The sequence below is a fragment of the Corvus cornix genome, chromosome 4A, assembly GCF_000738735.6.
Source record: "Corvus cornix cornix isolate S_Up_H32 chromosome 4A, ASM73873v5, whole genome shotgun sequence".
Taxonomy (NCBI): Eukaryota; Metazoa; Chordata; class Aves; order Passeriformes; family Corvidae; genus Corvus; species Corvus cornix.
This window is the reverse complement of record NC_047058.1, coordinates 18,550,329-18,565,217: the sequence shown is the minus strand read 5'-3', so window position 1 is coordinate 18,565,217 and position 14,889 is coordinate 18,550,329. Positions and strand designations below refer to the sequence as shown.

Here is a 14,889-nt window from a genome sequence, read left to right as displayed (position 1 = left end):
AGACATTGCATTCCAGCATCCCTGCCAGGGGGTGAGTGCTGCCACACCCCTAAGGCTGCCCCCGAGCGACTTACTCCTCTGGGACAGTGTCTCTGCCAGGCCAGATGTAGCAGCTGCCTTAACTACAGCTCAAGTCTAAAGAAAGGAGCACTGCTAATGACAGGAAGGGGTTGTGCCCAGCATGTGAATGTCTCTGCTTGCCACCAGAGATGTTTTCCCAGAGCTTTTGGCCAAGCAGCAGATGCTGCCAGCGAGGTTTTGTCCTCAACACAACCCTACATGTCCCCATGTCACTAAAACAAAGCCAGGTTGCAGAGCCACTGGGAATTTGTATTCTCTGAGGCCACGTCCCCTGCAACATTTCCAAGGTGTTTGCACAGATATTTCCATTCGGTCACTCCTTCCCTCCTGCTAAACCAGGCACACACATCGTGCAGGAGCCAATCCCTTTGGCAGAGGCCCTGGCACCATGGTTTGGAGCCAAGCACACGCTGCTGACAGCCATGCCTCACCCCGGTGGCCAGGGGCTCGTCAGCTGCGACACGAGGTGCTCCCTGTCAGCTCTCCAGGGATGCCAGATGTGGATCTGGAGAGCCTGGCTGTGCTGCCGCCATCCACCACATCCCTCACCGAGCTGGCAGGCTCAGGGCTTTGAGGAAAACCATGTGGCACACACAGAAGGGTGTTTCAGCAGAGAGTTCAACCAGGGAAGAGCAGCTTTATCTGGTTTTTCTCAGTGTTTCTTTCATCTTGTGGTTATGAAGCCACAGAGCCTCCAGGAGGGATGCTCCATGGTCTCACAGCAGTTCCTGCCTGAGCTTCCCAGAGCTTTCCAGGCTGCACCTCCCTCCTGGATGAAACCTCCATCATCTCACCCAGCCCAGACTTTTAACCCCCACTTTTTTGCCCCCTCTGTGATTTTACTCCCCAGTCTCACTGGTGCAGTCCAGCCCAGTGATGCCTGGGCCAAAAACCCTCTGTCCAGTCACCGTGCAGCCAACATCCTGGAGAGATGCTGCTCCCTGGGTTTTGTGTCTGCCTCAAGGTCCACATGAATATGAACCTCCTGCTTTGCACTCTGTGAGAGCCTCCTACATCTCTGGAGGGAAGAAGTCGCCATGAGATGAAGTCTCCATTTCTGCGGCAGCGGGCTCTCCCACCTCTCTCACTGCTGTTTCTAATCCAGCCTTGCTTTGCTGCTGTGGAGAATTAACATTTTGGGGGGCAGCTTCCCTGTGCACCACCTGAGGTACCCCAGATCCCCTCTCTCTCAGCTTGCAGGGGCTTAACAAAATAAAACCAGCAGGCCGGGAACCTCAGCCGGCTTTCTGGTGATACGGATATTAAAATTGAGCTGCTCGTTGTGTCGGCAGAGGGCAGTGGAAGATGCTTCCAAACCTCCCAAGCCTCCCCCGGCCGCGCTGTGGAGATGGGGATCCGGGGAGGAGACTCCACCAGAGAGGAAGGGAAATAAAAATGCAGTTCCTCCAGCAGCGAGGCTGACCTGAGCGCGGCGTTACCGCCGGGCACCCCACCGGGGAAGGGGGATTTGGGCTCATCCATCGGCGCCGCGCTCAAGCGGGAAGGCGAAGGAAGGAGACCGCGTTCCCCACCGGCGCATCCCTCCAGCTCGGGTCTCGCCGACGCTCACAGAGGCTGCTCAGAGCCAGGCAGAGCCACTGCTCCTCATGCTCTGGCTGGGAGGAAGCGGATGGCGATGGAGCTGGCAGTGATTTGCCGGCGGGAGCAGGCGCGAAGGCCGAGGAGAGGTTTTCCTGGCTGTAGTCGTGTCCTAGAAGGGTTCTCCAAGCCCGGCGAGCCGCAGCACGTAGACAAAAGTCTTCCCAGCCCGCAGCCCGTGCCGGGTGCTGCTCTCCGGCTGCGGGAGAGGCAGGGCGATGGTGCGGCCCTGCCGCCGCCTCCCTGCCGGCTCCGCACCCTGCCCTGTAATTTATATCCCTGGAGGTAAAGAAAGAGCAGCGGGAGGTTGGGATGTATTATTTTACTCTGATAGGAATCTGACACTGACACAAGCCATTAGGGGAAAGAAAGAATAATAACTCAAGACTTGGCATATATGAAAGTGTAAATACCTTCAGCGTGTGAAAAGACAGGCTTTAATATATTGGTGGGTTTGTAATTATTTATTGAAAGAAGAGAAAAGGCAGAGCTTGCTGCAAAACAAGGCAGAGACGAGGGAACAGCTCCCAAAATCATTGAATTTGAGTGGCCGCCGCTATCCCGCCCGGAGAAGGCAGCGTGGGGTGCCCCGTGGCCCCGGGAACAACCCCGCTGCCGGAGTGATGTTGGCGGCTCCCCCCAGCAAGAAGCCGCGTTGGTGTCACACAAACGCTCCCCGAACTTTTCGGGGTAGGGCACGCTAAAAATCCCACCGGGATCCCCGGCGTGGAAGGAAGCGCATCCCCTCGCCGGGTGCTCGCCACCTGCTCGGGCGGCTCCCGGGGCTTCGATGCGGGGCGGAGGGGAGAGGCAGCATCCCCCGCCCGGGCCACCGAGAGCCCCCCGGCCGCGCCAGCGGGATGCCCCCGCACCGGGGGGGAGCTGTGCGGGGCCGGGGAGCAGCGGCTCCCCCATCGCTCCCCGCCGCCCCCCGCGCCCCGCCGGGCCCCGCGGGGGCGGCGCTGGCGGGGGCCCGCCCCGGGCCGGGCCCGCTGCAGGATGCGGCGGCGGGGGCGGCGCGGCGGCTCGGCGGGCGATGCGGGGCCGCGGCCGGGCCCGGGGCCGCCTTTGAGCGCCGCGGGGGGACGGGAGGGGGGCGCGGGCGGGTGGGCGGCCCCCGCCGCAGGTAGGGACGAGGGGGCCGAGCGGCGCGATGGAGGAGGAGGAGGAGGAGGATGGAGGCGGCGGAGGGGAGGCGGGGAGTGAGGCTGCGGCAGGAGGGGGCGGGCGGGGGGGCCGGCCGGGGGGGGCGGCGGGCATGTGGGACCGGCTGCGGGGCAGTCGGGCGGCGGGCGGCGGCCGGAGCGCGGCCGCGATGGCGCAACGCGACGAGAAGGTGCCGGCGGCGGCGGCGGGCGAGAGCGAGCCCGGGGCCGGGGCCGGGGCCGGGGCCGGGGCCGCGGCTGAGCGGGGACAGAGCGGGGCCGCCGCGCCCTTCCAGCCCCCCGAGGGCGGCTTCGGCTGGGTGGTGGTCTTCGCCGCCGCCTGGTGCAACGGCTCCATCTTCGGCATCCACAACTCCTTCGGGATCCTCTACATGATGCTGCAGAGCGACCTGGGCGAGGGGGAGAAGGACCCGGCGCTAGAGTTTAAAACAGGTACGGGCTCCGCGGCCCCTTCCCCGGGCAGGGCAGGGCGGGCGGGGGGTGCCCGAGCGGAGCGGGGATGCCCGAGCGGAGCGGGGGAAGGTGCGGCGGCGCGGCCGGCGCTGCCTCCCGGAGCTGGAAGCTCCTTCTCGGCTGTGTTAAACCTCGATTGCTCCCTGCCCCCTCCATCCTCGTAGCCGTGGCTATATTTATCTCCGACAGCATCATGTGTTTCTAAGCTCCGATGTACTCAATTAAAAGTAATTCGGCTGAAAAACACGCCCTTAGCTTGTCCTGCCGGTGTGTCTTGGGGTAAAGCAGAGCAGCGCTGGTGAATCAGCTGCTGGGTGTGAGCCACCCCCTCTAGTTTTCTTTATTATTGTTCTCTTTTATGGGTTTTCAAGCTTTCTATCTGGCTGCCTTATGGGCCGGGGGTGGCTGCAGGAGAGCATCTGCCTGGCTGCCACGCTTCCTCCGAGCCGGGTCCATTCAGAGGGACAGCCGGCACAGGGCAGGGCTGGCAGCGCCGCCTGCGCGGTCACTCCGAGGGCAGCGCGGGGTCTCCAGCACTTAACATCCCTGAAAAGCAAGATCCGTGGGCAGCAGCCAGCTGTGTGTTTCAGTAGGACCCACAGGCCCGGCCACGATGCAGACTGGGTAGGGTTAACGTGGAGAAAAGGGATGTTTCTTGCTGCCAAGAGCCTGCTGTTGAAGTAGACTTGGCAGAGGGACACCAGCCTGCTTGTGTGGTGGTCCCAGCTGGACACCGGTGTCGGGAGGCCCGGCCTTGTCCCAGGCCCTGCTATCCTCCCTGGAAGATCATATCCATCCCTGTGATGGACACCTGTGGCCCACCTTGCTCTCATCTGCGGGGTGGAGACGAGCACTTGGCATTGAGGGAACCTGCTTGTGGTGCTGTCCTGGCTCTGGGGGGGACGTGGGCAGCAGCCAGGAACCAGGACTGTGCTGGGGAGAGATGAGTGCCAGGGGTGTGTGAGGACCTTAAAGCCTTGTTTTGGGGACCAGCGTTGCCTGCGTTCCCTCCGTCAGCTGCCGGCGAGTGCGGCGGGGAGCGCGCCGGGATGAAATTCATTACAGGATCCACCACATCTACAATCCCAAATTAACTCTGTGATACTGTCACCAGGCAAACGATGCGACCATGTAATTACGGGCAGTAACGGAGTGCCACAGAGAGCTGTGGACGTGTGGCCAGTCGTAATTAGGGTGATTGATGGGCTGGGAGTGAGTGTGTGCGCGCGTGTGATGCCCAGGAAGCTCATAGTGTAGCTCTCTGTTTCCTGCTGCCTGTGATTGTATCTAGAAAGCCTAAGGCAGGGCTCTAAAGGTAGAAGCGGTAACAAAAGAAATTAAATACTGCAAGTTCTGGTGGTTTAAAGGCTCTGTGCCCAAGACAGAGGTTGTAGGAGTCAGCATCTGCCTCTTGCTCCTGCCATCTATTTATTTAAGGCTATGACCGAACAGAGGCCTCGAGAAAGAAGGGCGTGTGGGTGTGCGAGGTGAACCCAGGCTGGGTAATTAAATTGCCTGGGTGACGAATATATGCATTTTGGTCTGGGTGCTTAATGAAGAGGCCGTTAATGAGTCGTGGCTCCGGGGTTGCGGTGCCGAGGCTCCGGCGGCGGCGATGGAGCCCATCTGCGGCACCTCCGGGGCTGCAGCTGCACTGGCTGGGGCTGAGGGCAGCGGGATGCAGCCTGGGGCCCCCCTCCAGCCCTTCCTCCCTTGCTCCCACCCCTCCCCGCTCAGCATTGCATAATTTCCCCGCGGCGCTCGTTTGCGTGCAAACATAATCAGGAAAATATTGTAGCTCCTTTCCAAGGGCTAAGTGATATGGCCTTCCTGAAAAGACCGGTGCTGTCTGTTTGTCCTCCGACGTCACTCTGAGCCCGCCAGCTGCAGGCAACAGCCGGACCCCAGGGAGCCCCTCATCCCCCACCAACCCGGAGCAGGTTGGGAGGATGAGGATCCGCTCCCTGCTCCAACAGCGGCATCCAGTATGGCTGTGGGCATGGCTCAGCCTTTTGTCTCTGCTCTTAAATCTCCTCCAGGTCTCGGGGAGGTGGGTTTGTATCAAAGAGGGGCTTTGGAGGCAGAATGGGGAGTAATGGTGTCAGCTGGTCAGGCATCCCTTTAAAAATAGGGTTCTGTTTATGCTAAAGCGGGTGCTAGTCGGCACTGAACAATAGCCGCCCCGGCTATAATTATCAAGGTTTATTTCTTGTTTGCATTGGTCACGTTTTCTTGCGTTTGATCTTGAGAAACGCAGGATCCGTGGAGTTCAGGTCTGGGGTCAGGCTTTGAAAACAAACCCTGTAGCAGCAATGCATCGAATGCATAGGCTCGGCTCTTTAGAGAAATATACTGTGCTGCCTATGTCAACAAGCACGGCGGGCTGGGGCGGGCGGGCTGCTGCGACCACCGCGTGCCCCTTCCCGCGGGACGCCAGCGCCGGGGCCTTTGCGAGGCACACTCTGTGCTTTCGGGTTTGTTTTCTTGCGGGGGGAGTGGAGGAATGCTGAGACCGGAATTAAAAAAAAAAGTAATAATATACATGTGAGCACTCAGCCAGGGAAGAAATCCAGCTTTGCTGGAGAGGTGTTGAGCGATGCTTGAGGGTGTTTGCTGGGAGAAGAGTGGTGATGTTTTCCTCCGGTTGTACAAGGCTCGTTCCACTGCTGAGGGATCCACGGATCCATGGCTGCCCCTGTGCTGGTCCCGCAGTGAGGGCTGACCCTGAGCCAAGGGACAGAGCAGCCATCCCAGCACGCTCATCTTCCCCAGCTCCAACAGCCCTTCTGAGTGGCAGCGCAGTCCTGGGGAGCATTAACTGGGCATTGACCTTCTTACATCACTGCTCTGGCGCTTCTTACATCACTGTCTGCTGCCCCAGCCTTGGGAGAGGGGACCACAAAGTGACCTTGTCCCTGTCCAGGGCTGTGCCCTCAGCCAGAGAGGTCCTGCTTGCACTGAGCCACCTGAGGGTCCCAGAGGGTGGTCCAGCTAGCCGGGGAGAGCTGGGAGGGTGACACTTTTTGGTGCATCTTGTTCCTCCAAACACATCCTTGGTGCCGTGCCCGAGGTCTGGAAAGCCCTTCTGGGACAGCCTGCAGAGACACATAGATTTTTTTTTTTTAAAAAAGGGTCTATTTATCTTTTTCTTCCCCCCTCCTCTGCTTTGTGTCAATATCCCAGGTATAGATTAACTCTCTTCGCTTAATATTTAATGTTTTGGTTCCTGGAAATGGAACTGAAAGCAATCAGAGAGGTGGCCTGAGGAGCTGGTCTGGTTTGGCTGCAGCTCCTCTGAGTGCATCCCTGTGTCCATCAACATCCTCTGATCTGTGTGCAAGAATCTGGGGAGCAGCTTCCCCCCTTTAGTCCAGCTCCAGACAGGGAGCAGAAGCTGCTGGAGCTCCCTGTGCTTAGGGAAGCTGGATGGTGCATGGCCCACAGTCCTTGGCTGACCAGATCCTGAGGCCAAGGCAGGGCTGATGCCGCCTTTACTCCTGAATTCCCATCTGTTCTGCCGGGGAATTTCTTTGTGCTGATTTCACATCGTTAGGACAGGTGAGCACAGGTGGAAAAGGCTATTTTTACTCCAGTGTTGTAATGCAGGCTCGGTAAGAAAGAGTGAGTTTGTTTTCTGAAATAAAGCATTTCAGTGCTAACAGTCACATGAAAGAGGGGGAGGAGAAGTCATGGGCTCCTCTCTGGGCTGAGGAAGATTCCGTGGGTGGGTGAGCATGGCTGGAGCTCCAGCAGCTGGGAAGAGAAATCCCAAGGTGAGGGTAAATCACAGAGTGCCTTGTGTTGGAAGGGGCCTTAAAAATCACCACATCCCACCCCCTGCCACGGGAAGGGACAGCTCCCACTGTCCCAGGCTGCTCCCAGCCCGTGTCCAGCCTGGCCTTGGGCACTGCCAGGGATCCAGGGGCAGCCCCAGCTGCTCTGGGCACCCTGTGCCAGGGCCTGCCCACCCTCCCAGGGAACAATTCCTGCCCGATATCCCATCCATCCCTGCCCTCTGGCAGTGGGAAGCCATTCCCTGTGTCCTGTCCCTGTTCAGCTCTCTTGGAGCCCCTTTAGAGGAGGGGGAGAATCCCCTCCCTCCACATTGTTTTTGATTGCAAGAGGTAATTCTTGGAAATGATCCCAACTAAATTGGGATGATGGGGTCATCGTGCAGTGCTGGCACTGGGAGGCTCCCATCTTCTGGAGGTGACACTGTGGTTGTCACCTTCTTACCCAAATCTGCAGGATTTGGAGCTTTTATTAACTGCCAGGGTGCTGTGCTGGCCCCGTTTCACGGCTTTGTTGGCCGAGGGTGCCGTGGAGCTCAGCATTCCTGGGGCCTTTCCCATGTCCATCCGGGTTTCCAACCCTCCTCTAACCCCAGGGAGGGATGCACTGATATGAACTATATTTACATAGCCCAGATGGGGATGTAAATCCAGCAAAAAGAGATAAAAAGGACGTTTTTACTACCTTGCCCTGCCAGCTGGGGAGTACAAAGGGCACCATGGAGCTTTCCCAGATTTACTGGGGGTTTCCCATGGTGGGATGCCAAGGTGCCAGCACCAGGCTCTGCCCCAGCTCAGCTGCCTCTGTTTTGGAAGCTGGAGTTTGTGATTGCAGGGAAACGGGGGAGTTTCAGAGGAACTGGGGTTTTGCCTGAGCTGATTGCAAGGTGCCCTGTGAGATAAAGCAGCCTGAAAAGCAAACAAAGCCCAGTCATGTTGTTAAACCTGGTTCTTGGGAGCGATTAAGGTTATTAGGAGGCCGGAGTGCTGTTTCTAAGGGAGGTTCTTGTTTTTCAAGACTGCAGGGGCCCTCTCAGCCAGCACATTTGCCATTTTAGTGGTTTTTAATTTACTTTTAAGTGTCCTTCACCAGCCAGCCAAGAAGATGAAGGGTTGTATTTCCTGGTGGCCATTGTCCTTGAGTGGTGGCAGCTCCTGTGACCTTGCTGTGGCACAGGAAGAAGTGAGACATGGAGTTGTGCAGTTGGTTTGGAGTTTTTTGGTCCTTTCAGTTGCAACTAAATGAACAAAACCACCTCCACTTTGTGGGGTTTGGATCGTAGGTTAAATTTGGAAGGTGCTGAGTTGCAGCTCCATCACTGAGACTGGGCTGGGAGCAGGAAGAGGATGAGGCTGAGGAGGGATTGGAGGGTGAAGAGGTGAATGTTGCAGGTCACAGGGCTGGGATGGATGTGGAGGCACGAGGTGAGATGGGGTGTGATGCAGTGCAAGGCTGTGGGGCTGCAAAGGAACCGTTTCTTTTCCTGTTTTGGGGAGAAACCCACAAGTTTGGCAAATCACCCTTTAATTTCCTTTAAACCCCTCAGCAGCTGGAAGCCGACCATCAGCTGGGATAGTTCACATCCAACACCTTAAAATAGACCTAACTCATCAGCTTGGGCCAAACCCCGCGGCCGGGAGGTGCCGCTGACCTCGCTGGCAGTGCCCGGGGCCGGCTGTGCATAGCTCAGGTGGGCGTTGTCACCTGCCAGTGTCCCTGGGACAGCCCCTGTGGCTCTCCCTCCTTACCCAGAGTCTCCAGACACGTCTGTTCACAGGGATTATCCCACTTACGAGGCAGCACCATCAATCATCCCATCCTGCCTCATATCAGTCTTCCAGAAAATCTGGTGGTGTGATGGGGACCGTCAGGATTGGTGGATGTGGAGCCGAATTCCCTGTAGGGCAATTTGGGGAAGGAGGAATTACCTGGGTTTCCACTTTCCCAAGGCTGAATTTTGTATCCCATGGTGTGCACGGGGGAAATGCCCTGGGTGGCAGCAGACCAGCCCCGCTCCTGCCGTGCTGACGGGGAGGTGACCCCAGCGGGATGGTTTCACTGCCGCTGTGCCTGGCAGGATTTGGCACCATCTGGATGCGAGCCCAGAGTAGCCTTTTGCTGTTGTATCCCAGGGCCCTCAGCCAGCGTGGCACATGCCAGCAGCAGGGGGCCAGCGCAGCCCGGTGAGGTGACACGCGGCACGTGGGGACATTGGCGGCGTTTGGGGTGGTGCCATGGGCAGTTCCAAAGCTGTGCCCCCTTGCTGGACACAAATGAGGCTCCACCCTGGCTCCGTAATCATGGAATAGGTTGGAAAAGGCCTCTAAGAGCATCGGGTCCAACCATATTGGGGTTCTGCCCACCGTTGGCTGCTGTCTGGGTGCCATACGGAATTCTCTGGCACATCACCAAATACCTCGGTCTCTCCCACTCCCTTTTTTTGGAACGATCACCCCTCAGGTTGATCTCTTATGAGCGGGTCAGAGCATGGAGGAGGACACCAGAACTTCCCAGCTGAGACAGAGGCCACACACCCACATCCTGCAGCCGGTGGTTTCCCCAAGGAATCACTTTTTCCTGCGGAATCACTTTTCCCTGCATCTCCACAACCTTGAGCCTGTGCATCCCATGGCATCACCACGGCAATGGGCAGCAACAGGACCGGACACCAGCACAGCACGTGTGCAAATACGCTGCTGCACCCATTACAGCAGCGATTTGTTGGGTTTTCCCTTCCTCTTCCTCGAAGGATTGATTATTGTCTATTGCCAGGCAAGGAGATGCTGCCCTCTGGCACTCAGCCCTGCTGAAAGAGGCCTGGTGGAGAGGGCTGTGCCAGGCTGGGCATGGCCGGGGGCCGTGCCCGGCTGTCCCGCCGGGCGTTGCCGTGCCCGCCGCGGGCACCGGAGCGCTCGGTTCTCCGCGGGCCCTTTCCGCGCATCCACCCCGAGACGGTCGGGGCGGTTGCAAAACCCGCATGACGTGCGCTGGGAATTGCTGCAACACGCTCGCAGGCGCGAGCCATTCCAGCCTCTCCCCGGCACCTCGCACAACAGGTCCTGCCAGCTCCGGGGCCGGCGGGGACGCGGCGCTGCCCGCACGCCCTGCCCGCTGCGCTGCGCTGCCCGCCCGGAGCTCCGGCCGCGGCCAGCGCCGCTCCGGCCTCCCTCGGATACCTCCCGCGGGCAGGGTGCCACAGCCCTGCATTCCAGCAGCACGTTTGCGGGGTTTTCCCTCCGCCCCCGCCCTTGCCCTTTTAGTCGTAGATCCCTAAAAAATTACGCGATGCACCAGCTTGCCCCCTGTCCCCAGCACATCCTTCGAGAGCTGGAGAGGGGTGAAACACGGGGGAAAACCCTCGGGAACAGCTGCCGGGTCACAGCCCCGTGCCCGTGGCCAGTTGTTTTGCTGGAACTCATCTTGGGTATGCTTGGCAACCGTGCTGTGCCGTGCCGTGCCACCCTCCGTGCAAGGAGCGGCCCAGCGTGCTCTGAGCAACCTCCCGGCCGCATGTGGGATCACCGAGAGGACGCTGTGGCAGGATGGCAGCCCCAGCACCCCTCTGCGTACCCCAGGGGTGCTCCATCTCGGGGATACCCTGCACCTCCATCCCTGCACCCCGCAGGGTGCTGGCAGAGGAGGATTGCACCACCCTGCTGCAACGGGAGCTCCCGGCGCCGTGGCCCGGTGCAGGCACCCCAGTGCCAGGTGGGGAGGGTGCTTTGGGGTCAGTGCTGCCAGCGGTGTGGTTTTGGGAGAATCTGGTCTGCAAAACCTCACGCTGGAGGAGATGAGCTCACCAAACCCTGCTCCTCCGCATCTTTGGGAATTTTTTGGCTCTGAGGTTGGATTTAGCAGCTCAGTGACGGGTTTTGCTCGCTTTGCCAAGGCCGTGTTGGACAGGGCTTTGAGCAGCTGGTCCAGTGAAGGTGTCCCTGCCCATGGCAGGGGGGTTGGACCAGGATGGTCCCTTCCCACCCAAACCATTCCATGATTCCCTGCAGAGCAGCTGCCTCTCCCGGGGCGGGAAGCCCCGCGTGCTCCGGAGCGGCTCAGGCGCTCAGTGCATGGGCTGACTTGTTGGGGTTCGCCCCGGGCAAACACCGGGGCCCTTCTCAGGGAGCAGAAACAACCCTACCACAGCGCCTGCAGCCAAGGAACCTGCTCTGAGCACCCACCCACCACCCCATCCCGGGGACCAGCTGGGCCGGGTACTCCAGAGCATGCGGCTGCCCTGCCCGGTGGCATCCCCAAAGGCCCTTTTCTTGGTCATCTCACATCAGGCACCAAAACAAAGCTTTTGTTTCAAGCTCTTGGCCTTAATCTGTCCGCCTGCAGATCCTGTGCGTAAAAGGGAGGCAAAATCCTTCCCTCTCGGGGGATGTGGGTGTTTGCCAGGGAGCCGGAGGGTTTTTTTTCCACAAACCCTGTGCAAAGCAGTGGGAGCTCAGTGGATAAACCTGGAGTTCACTGAAGTGGGAATCACATCTGATGGCAACTCCTTCAGTGAGGATTGTGTGTCCCATGCTCCGTCTGATTCGAGTCCGACAGAAAAGTATCATCTGTGATTAAAGATTGACGGTAATTACATAATGGGTAGGCACCAGATGATGCCCAGACAAGCTCCCTCCTGGGATTTCCCAACTTTTGGAGTGTTTGCAATCATCCTAAAGAGCTTCCTTCTACCAACGGGGGGGTGGGAATTATTGATTTTACGGCAGCACCCAGCACAAGGCTCAGCAGCGGCACTGTGGTCACCAGAGCCTGGCTGTGGCCACCCTGCCTGCCCTGATAGCTCTGGGACATGTTCAGGCACAAGAGATGGATCCCCCCCAGCCTCGCAATGGCAATAAAAATATAATAAAATAAGAGAGAACAAAAAAATAAGTGAGTAAAGCTGCTTTTTGGGTCTTCTGGCAAAGCGAGCAGAGCGGTTGTAGCCGTGTGCTTACACTGTGACCGGTGACGAAAAGGCAACGTCACGATGTTCTCGATGGTGGTGATGCCATGAAGGTTTTTTGCCTTTTCTTTTATACCTGTTATATCTTTTTTACAGCTTCTGTCTCAGTGCTTTTTGCCTACATTCTTGGACTTGTTTGTCAAGCTAAGAGACTAAACATTTTAGAAGCTTCGTAGTTAGGGATCAGTGTGCCCCAGAGCCCAAGGTCCTCTCCAGAACACATTCTGTAAACCAAGATAGAACAATCCAGGGGAAGGTTCCTTGGGGAGGGGGGCTCACTTGAGCCTCTCATTGGGGAATTTTTGATAGATCTGCTAATTAGTAACACCTATAATGTTACACCAGATCTTTTGGGTGCATTTTTGCGGAGTGCATTTTACTTGACCTGGACGTGTGCACCTAAGGATCCTTAAAATAAATACCGAGGTAAAATCCCTTTTCCCCTTCTAACTGTGTTTGACTCTTGATTTTAAGACCAGGAAAAGGCATCAGTGGGCCAGCTATTAATCTGTGTATTTCAGCAAAACCCAGTTTGTTTCTAAAGAGTTGTGGGAGCAGGGACAAGTGGGGGTGTGGGGAGCTTGTCTGGGATTAAACCTGCCTGAGAGCCAAGCACGCCAAGCTCGCGAGCCCAGGGAGAGCTTAATTAAAGTCAACGGAGAAGCATTTCCAAGAAAATAATACAGGGTATTTAAACGGGGTATTTTCATTCTGGGCCCAGAACGTCTCCTTTTTCCCCCTGTTCGGTGTCAACTTTAATAAAACAAAATGAGATCTCCAAGAAAAACAAATTGGCGCTCTTAAAAGGCGCTGCGGAGATAAAAATCAGTAACAGTGTTGCTGGTAACACCTTGGGTTATTAAAACGGAAAGAATGCTAACGATGCAAATCGCACCAGCCTTTCTTGTGGCTGCTCCCCAGCGGGAGCCTGCTCGCCCTGCGAGGGGGGCACGGGCACGGTGCCCCTCACCGTGGCCCCCGGGCTGGGGCTGCAGGGGCAGGGAGGCTTTGCCCTTCACTGGCCAGGGGGATCGGGGCATGCTTGGGAAATGCTCGCACAGGGGAGGATTTTGGAGTTTTCTTTCCCGAGGTTCTGGTGGCAGCTCCCCAGGGTCAGGGGAGGTGCTGAGGTCAAACAGGAAAAGGCTTGGAAAAATTGCAAGGATCAGGATTCAGGGGACACCAAACTTAAAAACAGCTGAAATCGGGGCTGGTGTTGTTGGGAAGATGCCACAGCCCATCAGAGCTCCTTTAGAGGTGATGAACTTGTGGATGGAAATACCAAGTTGGGCTTTTTATAGCCTGAGAGCAGCTGGGTGTGGCTTTGCTCCCCATGCCAAGGCACCCCAGTGGAAAACTGGGGTCACCTCCTCCAAAACCAGTGCCCCGATCCCACTGGTGCAGCTGGATCCCACACCGAAGGGCTGCTCTCACAGTGCCCTGGCCCGTGGCAGGCTCTCCCGGCTGCCTGGCCTCGTGTTCCTCCCCAGGATGCTGGAGCAGGGATGTGGGAAGGGCTGGGAGAGGCATTGGTGACGGGGGTTTGGTCCCTCCACCATCTGCTTCTGCCTTCCCACAGCCAGAGTGGCTCCAGAGCTGCTCCTTTCACTCCATGTGCTCCCATCCTGGCCAGGGCTGATCATCTCCTGCCTGGGAGCTGGCGGTGGAAGTGGGGCAGTGCACAGGCACAGGGGTGATGCTGCTGGCCTGGGTTTGGGGGGGGAGGAAGCTGCTGTAGGGTCCTATCTGTCCACAAAGCAGGAGAATCCTTTTGGGCAGGGTGCCTTTAAAATGCCCAGGGTGATGCAGTGGAGGCCAGCTCCTGCTTTGCTGCTTTGCCCAGCTGCCTCAGATAAGGCAATTACAGCTTTATCACTTAATTGCAGAGGATAATAGTAAGAGAGGTATCGGGATAGGCCGTTGCCAAGGAGGCAATATCGGCCGTGTTGGGCTCTTGTTTTTTTTTTTTTTTTTTTTTTTAATGTAAATGTAATGTAAATGCACTGGATCCCCAGCACTGCTGCAGGTTTGAGGTCTTTGCAAGGCTCCTCCTGCCTTTTCCCCTCCATTCTCCTACCCAGGGGGAAATTCAGCATTGAATGAAAGCTGTGCTGGCTGCTCTGATGCCAGGGAAGCTTCTTCAGAATTGGTGAGAAACCAGCCTGGGAGGGGAAGGGGTGAGGACTGACAGGGATGTTGTCAAACACTTTGTGGGCAGCTTTTCCCTCGCACCTTGGGAATGAGATTTCCATCCCTTGCAGGTTTTTCCTGTCCTGCTCAGCAGGTGTGGGGTGCACGCTCACAGCCGCACGAGGGCATGGGGCCAGTGCTGGGGGTCTGGATGCCCTTGGGAGGGACAGCTGGGAATGAATCCTAAAGCCCTTGTACCAGGCTTTTCCAATCTCAGTGTCACGTGCAAAGTGCTCGATTGCTTCCCTGGAACCCAGATGGGAAAATGAAAATTTTATATTTGGCAACTCTTCCGCAGCCTGCTGGGGTGGTGTGGGAGAGGTGAGAGACATCGGCTGCGATATCCAGAGCTCTGCTTGTCTCTGACTCACGTGGTCCCAGTTTTCCACTGTCCCAGTGGAACTGTGGAGGAGGCTGAGCACTCCCAGCGTCAGGATTTGGGGCATTTCCCCACCCAAACTGGCCTGGCTGGTGCTTTTGTGCCTTGAAAATGGGAATTTTCAAGACCCAGGGTGGGTTTCTCACCAAGAACTAAAAGTTTTGCCTTGCTTGCCCTGATGTCTGCAGGGTCAGGTGATAAAAACTCAGGTGTTCTGGGGGCAAGGGATGGTGTCACAGGCTTTTAACTGAGAGAGCTAAAACTCCCTC

The 14,889-nt window shown here is 57.5% G+C and overlaps 1 protein-coding gene across 1 annotated transcript in view; it reads left to right on the top strand.

Moving 5' to 3' along the window:
* Positions 1-2,938: 2,938 nt before the first annotated feature.
* The window catches only part of SLC16A2 (solute carrier family 16 member 2), a 36,257-nt gene continuing 24,306 nt past the window's right edge, over positions 2,939-14,889 (top strand). The window contains exon 1 of the mRNA XM_039571859.1: positions 2,939-3,278. Coding sequence (XP_039427793.1) covers positions 2,939-3,278 — 340 coding nt within the window. The remainder of the gene's footprint in view (positions 3,279-14,889) is intronic.